Genomic DNA, 19,685 nt, shown 5'->3' on the forward strand with positions numbered 1-19,685 from the left:
AAACCACTAATGAAGATACCCTCTAGTAACCGAAACATCACATCAGCTTCGTTTTTAAAAAGTTAACCATAGTTACCTAATAGAGACAGATATTGCTGCCTCCAGTTATATTATGGGTGTTCTTGCTGCTGCTACAGAACCTTGGGTGATGGTTACAACAGCTGTGCTGAACAGTGAAGCTAAGGGTTCCCCCCCCCCAAATTAGAAATATACAATCTCCAAAAAGGGGAGCAAAAGACAAAAGGTAATGAAAAATACTGCTGAAGAAAGGTTTAATTAAAAAAATCAGGAATTCAACAGTGCCTAAATCTTTATTTTTCATAACCTACATATTTTTTTTCAAATTAGACAGTTTTACATTTTATGACACAAAAGGAAACTTAAATTACTGATAGTTTACATGTAAGCTTGATTCCAGTCTTAATGGAAGAAGAACAAAAACAAAAACCCTCAAGAAGGCTCCCCTATTACACTTCTGTTTCACGAACCGGCAGCTGCTGGGTCTCCTCAGAGATCTCGGATCGTCTGCTGCGATTAGTGTAGGAGGTTCCAGAGCAGATGAACCGGCACTGGCGGCCGGTGCTGCTGCCCGGCACACGCTGCACCGCGCTCAGGACAGGGACTTTCTGTGCCAGCTGCTCGAGTCTTTGAAGGATAATGCAGCAACGCAAAAAAAACCCAAAAGCCACAAACAAAACCATTCCACAGACTCTGAGGTGGCCAAATGACAGTGTCATGGGGGGGGACTGATCTGAAACAAGTTTTAAAAGCAACCTTTTTTTTTTTAATCCTGGAAGAAGAGTCTCAGATCCCATTTTGACTTGTTTTCAAAACGAAAAGCATCACCACACAATCCCACAAGGTAAAATGCCAATTTCAGTTACTGTATCCCTGAGTCTTTAACTCAGCTACTGCTTTTGGGAGGTTTTTCATTTTAAAAGCCACATTATAATGTCTCTAGGTATCATAGCAACAGTCTGCATGCAACTTCACAACTCTACTCTGAAAACTCCATTTTGTCATTGAGTGGAAGAAAAAAAAAAAGTAAAATGCAGTAAGTAGAAGTTGTATATTACACAGCTATTCGGTGTGTCACTTTTTTCTTTTTTTAAAAAAAGCAGCTATAAAAACCACATCAGAGGGAAGTTTAAGCTTTTGATGCAACAGACTGTTGCTGGGCAGGCAGTGATGACAGCGCCCCGACCCAGCACGAGTGGCAGCAGAGCAGAGCCCGACGCGTCCCGCTGGTCCCAGCACATCCCCTCAGGCACCGCTGGGCGTCCTGAGCGGCTGTGAGGAACCCCCGGGCGCCCTTGGCGGCTGGTTCAGCCCTTCACTTGCAGCGGACAAACAAAGCGAAACCGGACAGCTGGCCCGAACCACACACAGCGCGAGCTGCCAGTTTCACTGCCGCTGGGGAAAGGAGAAGCGTGTCAAAAATCCAAATGACAGAACCAGGCGAGCAGTTTTGGTGGTGTTGGCGGAGCCCCATCTCCTCCCGCAGCATTCAAAAAGCGAGCTTTTTAAAGAAGAAATATCAATGGATTCCAGCATGCCCTGTTTTTGCCCAATTCCGCAGCATACAACAGGCCGGATTTAAAAGGTCAACTCGTTACCAATTGATGCCTGTAATAAGAAATTTATCAGGAGTCAACTACTATAATTACTTTACAGTTCTAGGAATCATACACTAAGGAAAGCACTGATATTCTTGAGAGTGAACGAATAAGCTTCAGTGTGTATTTTTGTAGCAGTCTCATTTTTTTTTCCAATTAAGTTTGATTTTATTGTCTTAAAATTAGTTTGACTGCTGAAATTCTCTATTTACATTGCAAACCACTTTTGAATTGGTTAAATCGCTTGTTTTTAGAGAGACTTAAGAAAACATTTGAGGGCTTTCAAATAAGACTTTCGTTCCATTTCCCTTTTGCAGTGAAGAGGCAGAGTCAGTTCAGCACACCAGAATAAAATAAGAAAAAGAAAAAACAACAAATTAAAGTAATATTCAAACCACAACATTTAGTTTATCTACATCCAGCTCAACAGCAACATTTATAATATCAATAATTTTTATCAGATTTTTTCTTTAGGGTACCTTTTTTATATGTTCTGATTATTTACAACTGTACAAGCAAAGCACACACTTCCAAGTGCACATATTTAATACAGTATTGACTATTTGCATTTACAGGTTTTTCAACAATCTGAAAAAGATCAACTGTTTAAGATCTTTAAGGTATATTACAAAAACTGCTGCTAGTTCCTGTACTACAGTATGTTTACCCAGTAAGACCAGTGACAATAGATACATACTGTAACTGAGTAATTCTGTATCCCACTCACGCTAACCCTCCACGGGGTCAGACCTCATTAACTCTAAGCTGTCTTGTACAAAAGTTAAGGCAAAGTCATTTTCAAGTTTAAATAAAATTCAAGTCTTTAAATATTGGATGGAAATAACTCTTTAAAAAAATCAGTTGTTTAAATAAACATTTTTGTGGAATAAACTGTACTGTCATAGTCAGCAGGAATGAGTTTTGTCTGAACTTCCTGCAGTTTAAACACTTAAAGAAAAACTTTAGGCATTTTAAAACAAAAATAATTTATATTCAACTTTATTAGAAACTTGCTAATTTAGTGCATCCTTGTCCTTCAGAAAGCGCATCACTTCTAAAGTAAATAAGTGTGAGAAACCTCATCCCAGAGGTAAATATCAGGGATCTCTTCCTCTGCCACACAAAACAAACACCATTATCTCACGTCTTGAAAAAATTTAAATCCGTATGCCAATGCTTGTAGTTACAGGAAGACGTCAACACGAGGCTAAGATATGAACTCTTGCAAAGAGCACTTGGGGCAGAGTTTAAAAAAAAAAACAACACAACAAAACAACAAAACCCAAAAGTCTACAGAGAGCACAGGGGTCACCAGAACATACAGCGCTGACTCAGTTAACTCCCTTACAAGCACAGGGAAGCTCAGGTTATCACAAGAAGGCAACGGCGCTTTCTCCTGATAACACCCACTAACAGGCTTCGCCACCAGAGAAGCTCACAGACTTAATTCTTTCTATTCACAATGTGCTTTGTGTTTGCAAATTATAACATCAGTTTTATTCTGGAGTGAGAAGATGGTTACTTGCTTGCAGTAAGTCAAAAAAGGAAATATTTCAGAAAGACTTATGGTGCTCCATAGGATTCATTTTGTGTGTGCAAAACATCAAAAAAAGATTAAATTTTTAAAAACGCTAGAAACAACTACTTCTTTAACCTAAAAGTGCAAGTTCATTTGCTGACACTTAGTACAGCAGCCCAATAAAAAAAAATCTCCAAGGTCACATACTAATTAATAAAATATATCTACTTCCTTGCACTCGACACACTAGCTGCCGTTATCAGTCTTTTGGACACTTTAGATATGTACTTTCAGACCAGTTTATTAAAAATATTGCAGCAGCACATTTCTGCTTAACAGTTTAGAAAAAACTCACTGTACAGAGCTTGCACTCACACAGCCACAGAGAGGCTTAATAAAAAGTTGATTTTTTTTTAAAGACAAATATTTTACATCTTGAAAAAAAATAATCACACTAAGCTTCACCTCCAATTAAGCACCAACCTAAATGTAAGGTTTAGAACAACTATCCAGAAATATCCAGAAAAAATAGAATGTTTGTTCAAGAAGGGAAAAAGTATTTCACAGAAAAATAACTTACAGGCATTGTTATATGCCTAATATCACTGCAAGCTCCTAACCAGCAACTCATTCTCAGGTATCTTAGTGGGAACATGGGTTTAATTTGTGGGAAGCAGACCTCTTTTCAAATCCCTCCCAGGTGTTGGTTTCACTGAGGAGATTTTGGAGGGGTACTCTGTTCTTTATTGACGCGTTTGCCAACAGCTGGAGGGGACGATCTGCGTCCTGACTGTCTCCTCTGGTCTTTGGGTTGTCCAGGATGTGACTTTGCAGGAGGAGGTTCTCTGTTTTTCTCTATTGTTTCTGTGGGCTTTCTTTCTTCTTTCCCACATGCTACAGTGTTTGGCTTCTGTTCTTTCTGGGGTTGCAATGTAGGAGGATCCTTAGTTGTTCTCTGGCAAATTTCTGCATAACTAGGTTTTCGCAGTTCCTGTGAAATTGGAAGCAAACAAGACAGCAGAGCTAAACAAAGCGTCCTGAGAGAAAGTCATTTACTTCTATGAAGAAAAAATTTAAAAGTCTTGGTCGCAAAAGACTGCCGCACTAAAATATGCACATGAGGGCTTAAGTATAAAGTTTACAGAAGCTGTACAGACAATAAGGTTCAAGATAAAGGTAAAATGAGCAACGGTATGACAGAAAAATGGGGTACTGTGACAGGGCAAAATACTCCTGATTCAAGTGAAACTCTGAAACGGCTGAAAGACAATGAATACTCTGGTTTAAGTATCAACATACACACTAATGCTTCTACCTCAAGGATACTACCAAGAAGAGAATCATATAAAGAGCAATCATTCACCAAGTTATCTTGCACACTTTTGCACTGTTAATTGTATCATGCAAGTAATCATGATGCCACCAACATGCAAACTTAAGGATGCTGGGTTCACATGATTAAACAACAGCGGGTTCCAATGGAAGCGACATTCTGTTAAATGCAACAAACTGAATCATTAAGAGAAATGGAAGTAATAAGGTCACTTACTATGGCAGCCCCATTGACTTGTACCGATTTACATGCAGTACTGAGTGTGGAAGAAGAAAGCGTTTCTGTACTCTGTGTCTCTCGCTGCTGTTTATCCACAACCTTGGAGTCCCTGTAAGCATCCAGCAGGAAGCAAAGCTCATGAAAAGTGAAACTTCAGGACAGATGTATTATCTAATTAACAATGGGTCTAAAACTTTGAGTATGACTCTAAGAAGTTATAGCTCTAATTGGCCTAGCACATTATGACCAGCACTGCATTTAAAAACCACTATTAAATATTTTAAAAGATATTCATGTGAACTTGACACTATCCGTAATTTGTGATGTTCTGATAGCATTTGATTATTCAGTTATCTTACTCCTGTTACTCAAACACCTCAATTTGATTTGCAGGTTCCAAACAAAGTCTTATTGAAAACCTTCCTTACTGTACAGACAACGGTACTGCCCACAGGATCGTGGGTTTACTCTCTATACTTCAAGGCTATCTAAATACAGGACAGGAAGGTATTCATTAAACTTCTAAACACTTGCAGAGACTAAAACACAACACTGAACATTTGTCTGATAAATGACTATTAAGACTGAATCACTATTATGATTTTGTTCAGAAATTAAGCTTTATTACTTTTACTACAAGTACAGTATACAACAAAATATTATTTCTTTAACAGCTATTTACAGTGTTCCACCTAGCTTTCTGATGACAGAATATGCAAATGTGATTCAGAGTAGAATAATTATAGCCATATAATTAAGTGCTTACTCAGAAGACTGGGATGGCGAAGGAGACCTTTCAAATGTCCTGGGCAATGTAGAAGAAACTGGCAACACAGGCTCTCGAGGAATTCCCGATGGAATAGTGTTTGTACTTGCATCTACATTAATGTTCTGAAGGAGGAAAAAAAAAAGGCATAGAAGGGCAATCATAATATCCAATTAATACGATTTGCCTGAAAATTAAAACAATCAGGAAACAGTTTACAAGTTGATTTATCAAGGTAAATTAACTATAGGAAGATACAAAAGAATCCAATATATGTGTTGCAACAAGCGAGTTTTTTCCTTCACAATTATTTAGAAACATGGACAAATAAATTCCTGTGTGGCTCCTTCTCAAAAAGCTGGAAGCTCAGTTCGCCTTGGGACATGTCTGGATGACAAAAATCACTTCTTTCAAAATTTTGCACCTGCTGGCGAGAAAGTAGGGTTTGCGCCTCTTCGCATAACCATAGTCTCCTAGAGTTATGCATTAAGGACTGTTGTCTTCAAAGCTCTAACTCTGCATCATCCCAATAGCTAACCCTAACCTTAAAAAAAAAAGAGAAATGAAGTTTTTGCAAACTAGGATAATGACCATTATTTAAAAGTCTCTTTCTTATGCTATAGCGTGATTTGCTACCAAGCAAGAGCCTTTTTCCATAGCCCTTAAAAGATTCTGCTAGTGTCAAGTGATACTTTGCTTCTAGATAAAGGTAAAATAGGTTCAAGATGCAGGCATGAATTTAAATTGTCACAAAATAAGAAGAGAGAAAGACAACTTTGTATTCTGAAAACCATACTTCTGACATTTATAACCATTTTGCTTTTTTTAAAAAGTGTTATGTTCTTTGTATTGCTCCTGACCTGACTGCAGAACTAGAACAGATTCTGGTTAGCGGAAGGGAGAGAAATGGGAGAACACAGCACAGAAGGAACAAGACGACCGCCCCTTTCCCCCAGCCCAGCCACCCCTCCAAGGTCATAAAACATGAGACACTCGTGGTCACTATTAGAAGAAGGTATTTGATGACACTGTTTTGAATCAGATTTAAATAGATTATTGCAATAGATCTAAGCCTAAACATCCATAGGTGGATGTTTAGAAGAACAGCTTCTATAGTTTTACTCACTATAGTAGTTTGTGCAAAGGCTTGAAATTACAACTTGCTGAGCATTCCTGCCCAAGTCCATCAAAACTTGTAGGTACATGGTTAAGTGTGAATAGCATCAAGTCAAGCAGACATGCAAGTGCTGTTCCTAGGCCAAAACACTCAGCCCCAATCTGACAGCACTGCAGCTTCCTAGTTAGAAAATGCAGGATGATCAACACCTGCCATTCCCCAGAACTACATCTAGAAGAGCACCACAAAGCAAAGAGCATAAAGATATGATGCTTGGATAACAACTGCTGGAAATTATACACCCTAAGTTCGCCCAGCGTCCGTACACCGGACTCGCCCATCTATAAAACAAGAGTAGCACTGTGTAACTCTACTTCAGCACTTTAACTCCGCATCAGGTGACATGAAAAATTGTTGAGATGAAGGTGAAAAGCAGCCTGTACACGCTGGCAAGATTTTAATGTTAACTCAAACACCTTTGTAGTAGAACACAATTGCTCTTTGGAGCCGGCTGTTGTTATCTCACTCCTTATCGAGTCCAACAAGGAAAGCCAGCGCAATCCCTTTCTTCCACACAATGGTACAGACTAACTCATGCAAGCCAGAAAAAGAAATTGGGAAATCAAAGGAAGCTTTTAAATGTGACAGCACATTGCATGATCATAAAATCTCAGTGCCTGACTGATACTCAGACTCCCTCTTACAGGGGAGAAGCACAAGTTCTTTACAATAAGTACAGTGCAAAGAAAGTATGAGACTTGTAATGGGAGGAGCAATGGGTTCTCAGCTGCAGTATCAGTAGCAAGTGCTGGGATTACATTTAAACCCTGAAATATGAGCGCCAAAACCCACTTCAGAAATAATAAAGTACAATACTTCAAAACCCGATCTTGGCCAAGAACAGACTATCATCTGGAGTACCAGCTGACAGTAAGTTAAACACTGCTTTTATCATGGCGCTGTCCTACACATTCCCCATAAGTGCAGGTACATTCTCCCCTGGAAGGTACTTGTCCCTGTTATCACTTGCAGGAGACAGAACAGACGGCTTGTTTGTGCAGCCACTGCTTCAGGTGCAGAATGCCCTGCTGCTTCCTCTTCACCAGCAAACACCCTCCCTGCCCAACCCCGCTGCGTGGGCATCGAAGAAAACACTTCTCCAATAGATTGGTTTTAGAGATGAGACACCAGAGAGAGAGCTGGTGTTTCATCAGGTTGCTTTGCACTGCTATATCCAGGGGTTAACTACTTCAGTTGTGATACAGCTCGGAGAACACACGTTAAGACTAGAGCTGGCAAAAAAAGCCAATATAGACTTCCATAGCCTATAGACTGTTCCATAGTGCACAGGGTCAGATGGGTCTCGGTGGAGAACAACATACTGTCACCCACAGATGGCAGGGTAGAGACAGTTCTAAGAATGAAATCTATGAACAGCTACTGAACATTAAAATTTTCAACTGCATCTTGGCTACACCTAGAAAGCAGTGGTTGCCAAGTCATTCTAGTATATTTTTATCTTGACAAGCAATATGACAACCCAACGCTGGGATCCAGCTGGTTTGGTAACAGTTCTTGCTCCAGCTACAATGCCCAGTGTACTGAGATTACGTAGGCAGCTTCTTTATATTTCAGTACTTCAAAGTTTGTTGCTTTAAAGTGTTCTATATACAATTCAGAAGTCTGACTTTCAAACAGGAGGAAAATTTATAACGTATTTTTCACCTCAGACTATCAAAAAGTCTGATGCAATTATGAACAGCGAAGAGAATATTTTCTACTCTGTGTTATTAACATCTACTTATACTGGTGCTCATATTCCACACCATTTCAAAGAGAACACCCAACAAATTCTAAGATATAAGTGAAGAAGGCAGCAGAACATCATTTAACAGCTGATTTTTAAAAGCATTTCTTATGACCCATGTAAAACCACAAGTTTTCTATGTATAAGCCACCAAATCTGAAAAAAAGAGGTATGCAATTCTTCATTTTCCCAATAAAAAATGAACAGTGGCTACTCACTCTTTCTTTTGATGTTCCTATTACCACACTGGACAGTCTGTTTTCAAAAAGGTCTTCGGTCTTTAAATTGCCAGCAGCCCCGGGTAATGGGGGAAAGCTAGATAAACCCAATTCAAAGCTAGGAGATGGAGGTTTTGGAGGTGGTGGAGACTGTGTTTGGCCTCTCTGGAACAGAAATAAAATGCTGAGGTTACCGCACTGGATGACAGAAAAGACAGACATGGGACACTAAACTGTGTTTTGCATTTGCTTCACATCTGTCAAGCCCAAGAGAGGCCTCCCCCATCCCGCCTCCCAAAAAACCCCCCACAGTGCTGAGAAATACATGCTTTAATTATCCACTGTTGCTCTTAAAATATTTAATTATTTTTAAAATGGGATGGCATAAAAATCCTTAAAAATGTCATATACATAAGCTTTAGTGATACTGGTATAATAAGAAAAGTCTTCTCACTGACCCTTCAGGATGGACACTTACACTGACATAAACAGACTGGCTTAGATATCACAATACAGAGAAAATATAAAGCCCATTCATATTGGTAACATTCTAAATGAAAAACAGGAGTCAACACGAATCTTATATCGTGTTCAGATATATTAAGAAATAGCAAGACAGCATGCTTTACATGTAGGATAGATAATGGCAATTTTCACCCAACTACCACGAATTTCTATGGTCACTTCATAAAAATGCAACAATAAATGGCAAAACTATTTTTGAAACAAGGAGATTTTTTCTAACTAAATCTAAGAAGAAAAACAATGTACTAGGGAAAAAGATCAATAGGTGAAATGCAATTGTTTTGCGCTCCAAACAGCAGTTCGGGAGTTAAGAGTACCACAGTTAAAGATGACCTATGAAACCGCTTATAAGGCTTTGTAAAGCTAGAGTCTAGGTAAACTGAAAAAATAAAATTCCTTTTGTAACATGCTGTAAATGAAGTTACCCATTAACTTCATCTACATCATGTAAACAAAGAAGTAACTGTTTCATGACTGCGCACAGGCCTGTGCCAAGATGATCTCTGCTGCAAAATACCAAATGTAAAGCAGTCGTTGAGACAATTCCTATTTGAAAAGGAAAATATTCACAGGGATATAACCCAGATGGGCTGACTGTGAGAACAATGCTTCTGGACAGAAAGTCGTTGCATTACTTACTGGTTTTTCCCTTCCTTCTTATGAAGGGCAATGCACACAAAACTACCCTCCAGGTCTTTTCACAAACTACGGCTTATGTCAGAAGCGTGTGTCGAGAGGGAAGAAGGGAAACAAATACAGAGGCAAGAAAAACTGCAGCTCCTAGGAGAGCTACTGAGCCAGCATGAGCCCCAGAACAGTTTAAGAGTGCTACAGGAACAGAGGCTGCAAACCTCCAAAAGCAGGAGTCAGATGACCTGTCAAAGGGTCACAGAAACACAACACGTATCCAGCTCAAACTGCAAGAGGAACAACTGTTTTTTTTTTTAAAAAAACCCAGTTCTTCAAATCATAGCACTTAGATTTCTTAAAGGGGACTGAAGTCCTGCAACAGACAATGCTTTTATATTTGTTACAAACATTGTAAGTTATACAGATGAATCCTAAAAAGCCCCAAGATATTAAGAAACAAGTAGCATTAACAAATTACTGAGACCAGGAAGGACTTAGATGGATTTTAAGCTGTCAACTGCATGAAATTTCTCAAGTCAACTTGCTATGACATGTTGAGTAATTGGCTTATGTCTATAGCCTCAGATACGATCTTATCAAAAAGGTTCAGGCTTTCTCATCCAAGTGTGCATTTTTCCTTTAAAAAAAAAAATAAATCAAGAGTCATCACTCCATTCAAATGTAACTGGCTGTAGTGATGTCCTACGTACAATATATAACCACTACAGCATGGCACAAGAAACAGGATCCCAAATTCAATTATTTCCACAGTCCAAAGGTGTCAAATTTTAAATCTTCCACTTCAGAGCACGCTCCTCCGCAGTGTGCCCAGCCGTGGGTGTGCAGCAGCTCCCAGCTCTGCCTGGGCTGCATCACAACACTGCACAGACTCACCGTTCCTGGGCCAGGAGAGACTGTGAGGCCCCTGGCTGCACAGGCTGCAGCTGAAGCCTGGTGTGAGAGAAGGGAACCCTGGGTCTCCAAAGAAGTCACGTCTACCAGTTTTACATTCCAAAATAACCTTTAATGTCAGCTGAGCCTCTCTCTGGCTCAGTAAGAGCATCCAAGGTAACCCTTTCACTGCAGTCATTCGCTTATTTGCCCAACCTGTACCTTGTTCTTTCAAAGACAAAAAAAATGTTGATAGGAGAACATCAATCTAAAAATTCAAGCAGCTTTGAAAGGGCAAAAAAAAATATTGAGAATCCTATATGTAACAGGATCTCACCGAGCTTTGAGAAGCCTGACAAGAAATAAAAGCAACCAAAGGGAAGGAACCACTTGTTTTATACTATAAAGGAGCATCAACATTTGGAAAAAGTCCCATAAGGCTACTTAACAGCAGGAGACAAAAAACACACAAATGTGACGATTCCAGACTGTTAAGAAAGTGTTATGGCTCATGCAGTGGGGTTACTTTGCAACTGTGACAGGAATAAGGGTCTGGTTTTATCAAATCAAACCTTATATCCTACCAAAAAAAACCCCCACATATATATCACTTTTTTTTTTCTTCTACACAATGTCTAGCCCATCCTCTTCAAGTCTGAAGGATATTTAGGTATTCACCTTAAATTTAAGTTTACCAAGACTGTAATATTTCAATAGTGTTAGTATACCCTTACCAAGTAGCGCTTGGAGAAACACTTAAGAAAAACTGGCCACCGAGTAACTAACATTCATTATGACACACAGATCAGCAAAACGTTCTTCAGTGTCTACATCAACAATAAGTATCAGGTGTAGGACTTCAGCTATTTAGCTCTCCCTGAACACGAACACTGGCATGCTGACAAAGTAACACTAAGACGGAATTTTTTTTCTACTATAAAAGAGTAACTTTAACTTCTCCCTGACTTCTGCATTAATGGACAATCTTCTCTGATACCCAAATGCAGTAAATCCATGTGACACTAATGAGCTGCTGTCTTCAGTCAACTGTGACAAACAATTGCTTGTGCAATCACTCATCTCACCTGCTGTTCCACATAATATCCATACTATTGCCTTGTTACTCTACTTTTATGATAGTTGAATATGATCATGAACACTCACTGTAAACTTGTCCTCCCTTTTCTTTCGGTAGCCATATGAGTTTTTCCTAAGGGAGAGAAAGCAGTCATCAGAACCTTGCCTATAAATGAATAGAAGGCAGTTGGTGAAAACAGGAGAAATGAATTCATATTGCTTTTTCATCCATCTTCATTCTAGACAGGTTATTAAAAATGGTTTAGGGAAAAATTTCTAGCAAGCTCTCATTAAAATAAAGGTACAGATCTTACCCAAGTCAGCATAAGAATACACTAGTTACAAATAATTCCTGCATTAAAAGCATCTGAGTGCCAATTACGTAAAAGGCTTAGACAACACCTTTCAATATCCAAAGTAAAGGTTTTAGTCTTTATTTTGATTCCTATGTAATGTTTGAAATATGGCTAACTATTTTCAGCTCTGGTAAAGCCCCTACAAAACATTTTTCAGCACTTCTCCCCTAGTCTTGCTTCAGGTGAAGTCTCCCCAAGCAGCAGTTTAAAATTTGCAAAGCTTTCTAACTCGGTTTCAACATATTTTCTAAGTTTTGTGTTTGACTTTTAATATTTTAAATGGATTAAATACCAAAACATCAGAATATAAATACAAGTACTGACTATTCACGTATATTTTTGTAGTCTATAGTTTGAGCAATCTTGTTTCCTATATCCTTAATCATACTTTTCATCCAACCAGTTATAACACAATTTGGCAAATTAGATTTAGAAAAGTATTACAATCCTTGCACAAAATCCGCATTTAATTTTGCAATGATACAATATAAGTCTAATACAGGATCATCTGCAAAAGACTCGAGTTATCTTCCAATTCACTAAGTCACTCAAAATGTGATTTACTTGGAGATGCAAACACAGCCATCATTAAACAAAGCTGCACAGTACTTTCATAAAGCACTTATTAGAACTGTACTGTATTTAAAAAATTCAAAGATAAGACTACTAAATTCTCACATTAATATTGATGCCACCAATGTTCAGCTCCCCAAGTGTTATTTATTTAAAAATCCATAACAATAGTTTTTTTAGTTGCACACAGTCCTTTTTTCCTCCCTCCATACCAATCCATCATCTTTGGTTTGTACATGCCTAATTAAGGCAAAAATCTGGTCTTTCAACTGAAAGAATTTAACAATGTACACTGCTAGTACAGGGTGAGGTGCACAATCTACACCGCTGAACAAAAGAATGGGCAGAACTGCTTCATTAACGTCAAACAAACAATATGCAAAAAACTTCAGATAACGAAAGGATAGAGGATTAGATCTTACAGCTGTAAATTGTTCATCAGTTGCCACTAATGATTTGTTCTATACCTAGGACTTTCTCTGAAGTATTTTCCAAGATTTTAGCTTTGAGGAGAGACAACCTCAGTTTAAAACAGTAAAGACAACAGTTCCATACCTCTTTTTTAAAAGTAGTCGTTTAGAAGCAGCAATAGCGGGTTGTTCAGAGGACACCTGCAGAGCACACTCACCTTCCTCTGCCTAATCCAGGAGACGAGTCAATGCTGGTCTGTTCCATCCGTCCAGTTCCGACTTCCCTCTTGGTGTAACTCGTGGTAGCGTTCTGCATCCGTGTCCTGTTCTGGCCCGGCTGCCGCGTCTGTGGACTCCTGACGCCATTGATTAAACGATCAGCAGAAAAGTTGAATATTGTAGGACTGTCTAGAAGCCCAGGTCCCCTTTCTGCACTGGGTATTGTATGTCGTATATGAGACTTGCTAGGGTTCCTACAAATTCAAAAGTCATTTCAACATACGCACTATGAGATATCTTCTGAAGTCTAAGTCTATACACAGAATTCAGAAGAAGCAAGATCTTTAGTCCTTTATTGCCTATTTCATTTATAAGAGTGATAAATACTCATTTTAACGGGTCATGTGAATTATCAAAATTAACCTTTTCACTGTCTGCTTTCAACTATGGCTTTAACTAAAACCTACTTGAAACTGGAAATACTTCATGTATAATCCTGTTGATCACATGCCATCATTCAGAATATTTCATCTAAATACCCTAAATCACAGGACAGAAATCCTCAGCTTTCAGACAGTCCATTTACAAACAGCACATCCACCAGGAACAGCAGCACCACCTGCCCTTTGGCCTCACTTAACCTTGCACCAGGTTCAATTTCACAAGTATTTTCAAGTTAGCTGGTGTTACTAAAATAAGCAGATTAAAACCCCCCCATGCCAGATGGTAAAGTAGTGTGTGTATTGTTAAAAGATGGTTGAACTTGCCTGTTCCTGGGAGGATACTGTCTGAGTGTGGTCAGCGGAGAAGCAGCAGGCTTGAAGGTTGGAGATGTGAACCCATTGATAAATCCAGTATTTGGAAATGGTGTTACCTAAAGAATATATTGCATGCTCATAATTATAAACAAAGCGAGTACTATTTTTTCTTAACCCTGTGTTTTATGTCATTCTATGCAGGGCAGTAGTTAAAAGATTGGCTCAAAGAGCAAGAGAGCAGCTGTCCAGTGCCTTGTAACCAACTTACAAAATGTTGGTTTTTTGAGAAGACAGCCAACTACGCGTATTCAAGTTCTGTTAATTTGTTAAGAGGATTGAAAGACATCGAGCCAAAATTCTTGGCTGTAAGTTAAATAATGCTCCTTCTATTTCATACCATGCTATGCATGACTTTAGAGTACAGAGAAACTTCTTTGCCAAAGAGTCCTTAACCCACACAGTCTGTAATTGTTTCTCTTATAGTTTATATGTGAATCTCTCCCTAAAAAGAAAAAAATTCGTTCCTCATTCTACTTATCTTCCATGTGATACTTAAATAAAGCCTAGAGAATAAATGGATGTTAAGTGGACCTCTGATTCTTTTCATATCTTATCTTTTTCTACATGTGAATTACTGTCTTGTTGCCCGAAGCAGCAACATTGGCAAAAGATTTTTTGGGGTGGGTGCATATCAATGTCTTATATTAAGAAGACATCTCAAAAATTGAAGCATGTTTGTAGTAATCTCTCTAACCTCACTAGCACACTTTTTTTAAAATGTATGAATGAATTTCCTTTAGGAAATGTTATTAGCAACAGCAAATGCTTGCTTGTCCTCTCCCACTGAAAATAACCAAAATGCAGAACACTAAGACTTCTGTGTAGCACACTCTTTCTACACTTAATTAAATGATAAGAAACAGCTGAGTTTAAGACTGTTTCCTATAAAGGTATCTTTAAGCTTGTGTAACCTTTCCTTCGAAAGTTAAAGAAAACTACTAATCAATGAAAAATAAAATGTAACACCAACGCTGTCATGCCAAACTACCGTTAGCCTAACCTAGCACATCTTTTGGAGGGAAAAAAGCCATCATTTTTATTTTCCAATAGTACTGAAAGCATCGATTTGCTCTCTCCACAGAAGTGATCTGGCTCATTAGAAGTACACTTGGGTTTGTTGTTGTTTTCTTGTTTCACTCTTTTTTTTTTTTTGGGGGGGGGTGGGCACATGCAGTGGGGAGGGAGGGGTGTTTGTTTTGAAACACAAGCAGGACAAACTAGATCTTTCCTCAAATACTATTAAGCACTTAATGAAGTAGCTAGTTTCAGAATTTTCAGAACATATGTTGCCATATTCTAATTTCTGAAATAAAACCATATGCCCACACTACTGAGTATATTTAATCTCAAACTAGAGACGAGACAAAGCACTGTTAGCATTTATGCCAAAGCAGAAGAGGAGAGAAACTTCTCCTATATTTGCACACAAGTCTACATGCAAACAGCAACCTCGTCTCATGAAAATTATTCCTGTGTCATTGTTCCTTGTGGTCTCTGTTCTCACAACTAATTTCTATTCAAATGTAGCTCTTCACATAAAAGGTTCAAGAAACATCAGGCTACATTCCTGCACACAAAATATAGCTAACCCATGACAATATACTGCAACACAGCTGAAGGCAAAGCTCTGCCAGTTAATTTTCTGTTTTTACTCAGAAAGGTATGAGATCTTTAATGCTGGCAACCTTGTAAAGTCTTCCTCCAGAGGCCAGGACTTCTAAGCTTTCTGGAATACAAGAAGTTCCAGGATGACATAAGGCAGACACACACTATGCTGTGCTCAAACCTGTGGCCAATTAATCTACGTCTTCTACACTGGTGCCATCCAACTACCTCACTGTCCCACAGCAAGGCCGTGCAACAGTCACTCTTAGTTTATCTAGAGGAAGAATCACATTCCGTGCTGCTTAATAAGGTGGTTTTCTCCTGGAATAACATTGTTCACTCTGCTACCTCATCTCCTCTGCATTCTTCATCCCCCTTAAAAAGCCTTCCCTGCCAGGGCTCTGGCTGCCTTCCCTCTGTGTGAAGTGTTTAGTACACCAACTTTTTAATTAGCTTGCTGTTCGGTACACAGGAAGTTTACTCAAGTTTGTTCAAGGACGCTTTAATCCTCTGCCAAAAAAACTTCTAAAAAGCTTCTAATTTTGAGCTTTGCTACCCTGGTTTCTTTTAGTTGCAAGAAAGAGGCATTAACAGAGGGGAGAAGGAGGTTCCACGTAGGCAAACCTTAGTTTCCCAGCCATTACAGAAAACCATATTCATATTAGTTTTTGTAGGATAACAAAGGCAGACTAGAAGGGGCCAAGGTAATTCTGATGGGACTGTCACAATGGACAAGACAGAAGCAGCATTGCAGGATGCAGCAGATCTGCCATTGCAGTATATAAAGACTTCTTTCTACCATACTGGCTCTAAGGCTTATCGACAGCCCCTTTAAGGAAATTTTAAAATCAAGCTACTTAAAAGTGAATTATTTTTTATTAGCAAAAGTAATTTTATTTGTTATTGCCAAAAAAGATGTTACTTTTGCACAGAAAATATTTTGCTTTAAGAACATGCCAAATTCAGCATGTTAACCTAAAACTTATTTTCCTGCTCAAAGATCAAGATACTAAGTTATCCTTATTTATCTGATTCCATTAAGTTTGAGTACATATCAGAATTGCTTTTTCTAATATTTGCACACATATTCTGAAGATCTAATTTCTAAAGAGGCTTTTAATCATTCCTAAAAGAAGTCTTTAGTAGATTTATTTTGGTAATGTTTAATTAATAATCTTTACTAAAGAACTGCCTCAAAAACTAAAAAGTTAAGAAGAGAATCACACTGCAGTCTGAGACCAGATGCAATTTTCAAATAATTAATCTCATGTACCACAGCAAGAATTTTGAAAAATTGTTTTTCAAGAAGAATCGGTATCTTAAACTCCCCTCTTTGGGATATGTATGCTTCCTACACCTTAAGACTTCATAAGTGAGTAATACCAACTTTGAAAAGAAAGCAACTAATCAAGTGACTTACCAATGAAGGGTCAAGGTAACTGTGTGTGGCTGACCAGGTCTGTGGGCCAATTAAGCTGTACAGTGGGAACTGCTGATGGGGACTGTATACTGGAGGTAAGTAAAAGGACGTTGTGTAACGCTGCTGCGTGTAGAGGTTCATATCCAGAGGTCTGTATCCATTCTTTGGCAAAAATGTGTTTATAGCTATCGCCTTTGCTTTTATCCTTGCCTGCAAAGGAGATTACATTATTGATTACAGCAGCCTTTTCAAATTACATCAGGATGGTTCAAAACCAGCAGCTCTCAAACTTTTACAGGACACCTGTCAGTCACTGCTTTCTCCTTCAAGGGCGGCAGGAACAGCTGAATGCTTCCCTGCTGCCTGATGCTGGGATAGATATAGCACTGCCAGAAAGGAGGAAAAGGACAAGTGAAATAGCCCATCTCTAGGTCAAATAGCTGCTGAGATTGGACCACTTAAATTTATATTAGAAAACAGTGAGCCCCACAAAAAGCAGAACATATTCACACATGCTCCCCACCCCCCAAACATAAAGCTCTATTTACCTTAATTGGTTTTCCTTGGAAAGTTTTCACTTCTTCTCTAAGGTATCTGTAAGCCTTTAAAAAAGCAATCATAAAATTTGTCAAATATAATTTAAACAAAGGAAACAATTTTGACAGGCTAGGCCTAACAGTAATTCTCAAAGTGTCTGCTAGACTACAGAAAATCCTCAGATGTAATCCACACTCAGCAAGATTTAAGTTATCATTGCATAAGTGCTTTAGTAGCATTAAAACAAGATTTTAAGTCTTACAACTGAAATATTTCAATGTATCATCCAAAATATCAGTGTTGTTAGTACAAAAAACTATATCTTGGCCATGATGCCAGGATATGTGAACAAGATAAAACTCTCACAGGGTTATGTTTAATAGGACTAATAACTGGATATTAGCTAAGTGGAAACATGACCAGTTTTAGAGATTTGGGAATTTTTCTTTTTAAATTGTTACACGTTTGTAATACAGTTTACAACCTGTCAATCCACCCTCATCCCACCTTCTACTGTTATGTCCTAAAATGCTTCAAAAAAAAATACTGTTACCTGCTGTGCATCGGCTTCTGATTCAAATGTAATGAACCAATTGTCGTTATAGGCAAACTCACAGTTGATAAACTTAGGCAAATTATCTCCTTTGAAAAGTGCTTCAACCTCCTAAGGAAAGTGGTTTTGACAGGAAGGAAGAGAAAAGGGTGGGAGAAACAATTAAAGTGCAGGACTCTGGAACTCCAGGTACAAAAAAGATAAAAAGCACTTTCAGGCTTACAAAAGAGAACTGAGAACTTCTGAACACCTGCAGCAGTGTTAGCTCTCTCCAATCTCCTCATTAACTCGAAGGAACTCAAACAAGCACTGTCCAAGGCCAAACTGCAAGTAGAAGTAGCTGCTCCTTTTAAACCAGGAGAGATAAGCTATTTAGGCCATAGAGAGATGCCTAAATTTGGCATCGAGTGCAGAAAAATGCCTTTTTCTCCCCTGTCCCCAAAACCATGGAACCAGATGAAACCGTATTCATACTGCGTGGGATAGGAGAACCCTGCCATTCCAGCAGAAGCCTGGAGGTACACTTCAACTCAAGTGTCTACAGATTAACATAGCTGAAACAGGGTTTATGTTACTTCAGAAACAATCCACTAGTTTCTACAGGAAAAAAAAACCCCACACCCTGGACTTTATATTTGTTTTAATGCATTTGTATGTTATTTATTTTTGTCACAGATTCGAGGCAAGAAGCGTCAGAAAGCAAAGCAAATTGGGAAGCCTTACAGTATTTTGGAACTTTGCTGCCTAAAAGCCTGACCGTGCTAGGCCAGGAAATGTATCCTATTAAATCTGGCTGGTTAAATTTAGATTTTCCAGTCTGGCAAATTTAATACATAATGCATAAATTACTTCAGATCACCTTTTTTGAAAATAAAGGCTCCTCAGAACTTCATTGTTCTTAAGCATTTAAGAGCAACTACCCACTGCTAATATATCCAACCTGACACAGAGATAACAGGAAAAAAAAAATCTATAATATTAAAAGCTAGGCAGTCTTTGAAAGGCTACATTTCATTTAGGAAAATAAAGTAGCTGATATTTTTAAGCTATGTATATAGCACACCTAACATCTTCCCTCCAATTCCTTCTAGCACTTTGTTTCATGCGCCTGTTTATTAAGGCCACTCACTTCTTTGTAGTTTTTTAATTGTAGTATTTTTTTTTAATGAAGACTATCAAGAAGAGCAATTCTTCCAAAACCTTTATTCTTCTTTGTAAAACTAAATAAGGGAAATTAAAATATCTACCCATCATCAAGAATCTGTGCCTTCTTTTTGAAGATTCAAGATGGTTTAAGCTATGGGCAAACATTTTTTCCTGGTCTTTCCATTAGTCGTAGTCCCAGCTACAGAGTTATTCTTTGAAGATCTGTCAAAGAATCAAGTTCTCCACTCTCATACGCATTTCACAAGCCAGAGGAGAACCTTAGCGACTTGTTGACACCTCTGCCCTCAGCATTATGGAAATGTTTGCAAA

General features: G+C 38.5%; 1 protein-coding gene across 3 annotated transcripts in view; it reads right to left on the reverse strand.

Annotated features, from left to right (window-relative positions):
• Positions 1 to 305: 305 nt before the first annotated feature.
• The window catches only part of LARP4B (La ribonucleoprotein 4B), a 58,067-nt gene continuing 38,687 nt past the window's right edge, over positions 306 to 19,685 (reverse strand). For 2 of the 3 annotated variants that reach the window (XM_065627826.1, XM_065627824.1), the window contains 10 exons: positions 18,210 to 18,320; positions 17,668 to 17,721; positions 17,120 to 17,329; positions 14,044 to 14,150; positions 13,276 to 13,530; positions 11,806 to 11,851; positions 8,596 to 8,760; positions 5,454 to 5,578; positions 4,685 to 4,796; positions 306 to 4,126 (listed from right to left, as the gene is read on the reverse strand). In XM_065627826.1, coding sequence (XP_065483898.1) covers positions 3,845 to 4,126; positions 4,685 to 4,796; positions 5,454 to 5,578; positions 8,596 to 8,760; positions 11,806 to 11,851; positions 13,276 to 13,530; positions 14,044 to 14,150; positions 17,120 to 17,329; positions 17,668 to 17,721; positions 18,210 to 18,320 — 1,467 coding nt within the window. In that variant the 3' untranslated portion in view covers positions 306 to 3,844. The remainder of the gene's footprint in view (positions 4,127 to 4,684; positions 4,797 to 5,453; positions 5,579 to 8,595; positions 8,761 to 11,805; positions 11,852 to 13,275; positions 13,531 to 14,043; positions 14,151 to 17,119; positions 17,330 to 17,667; positions 17,722 to 18,209; positions 18,321 to 19,685) is intronic. The other variant, XM_065627825.1, reaches the window with a different exon arrangement.

This window comes from Caloenas nicobarica, chromosome 2 (assembly GCF_036013445.1).
Source record: "Caloenas nicobarica isolate bCalNic1 chromosome 2, bCalNic1.hap1, whole genome shotgun sequence".
Classification (NCBI taxonomy): domain Eukaryota; kingdom Metazoa; phylum Chordata; class Aves; order Columbiformes; family Columbidae; genus Caloenas; species Caloenas nicobarica.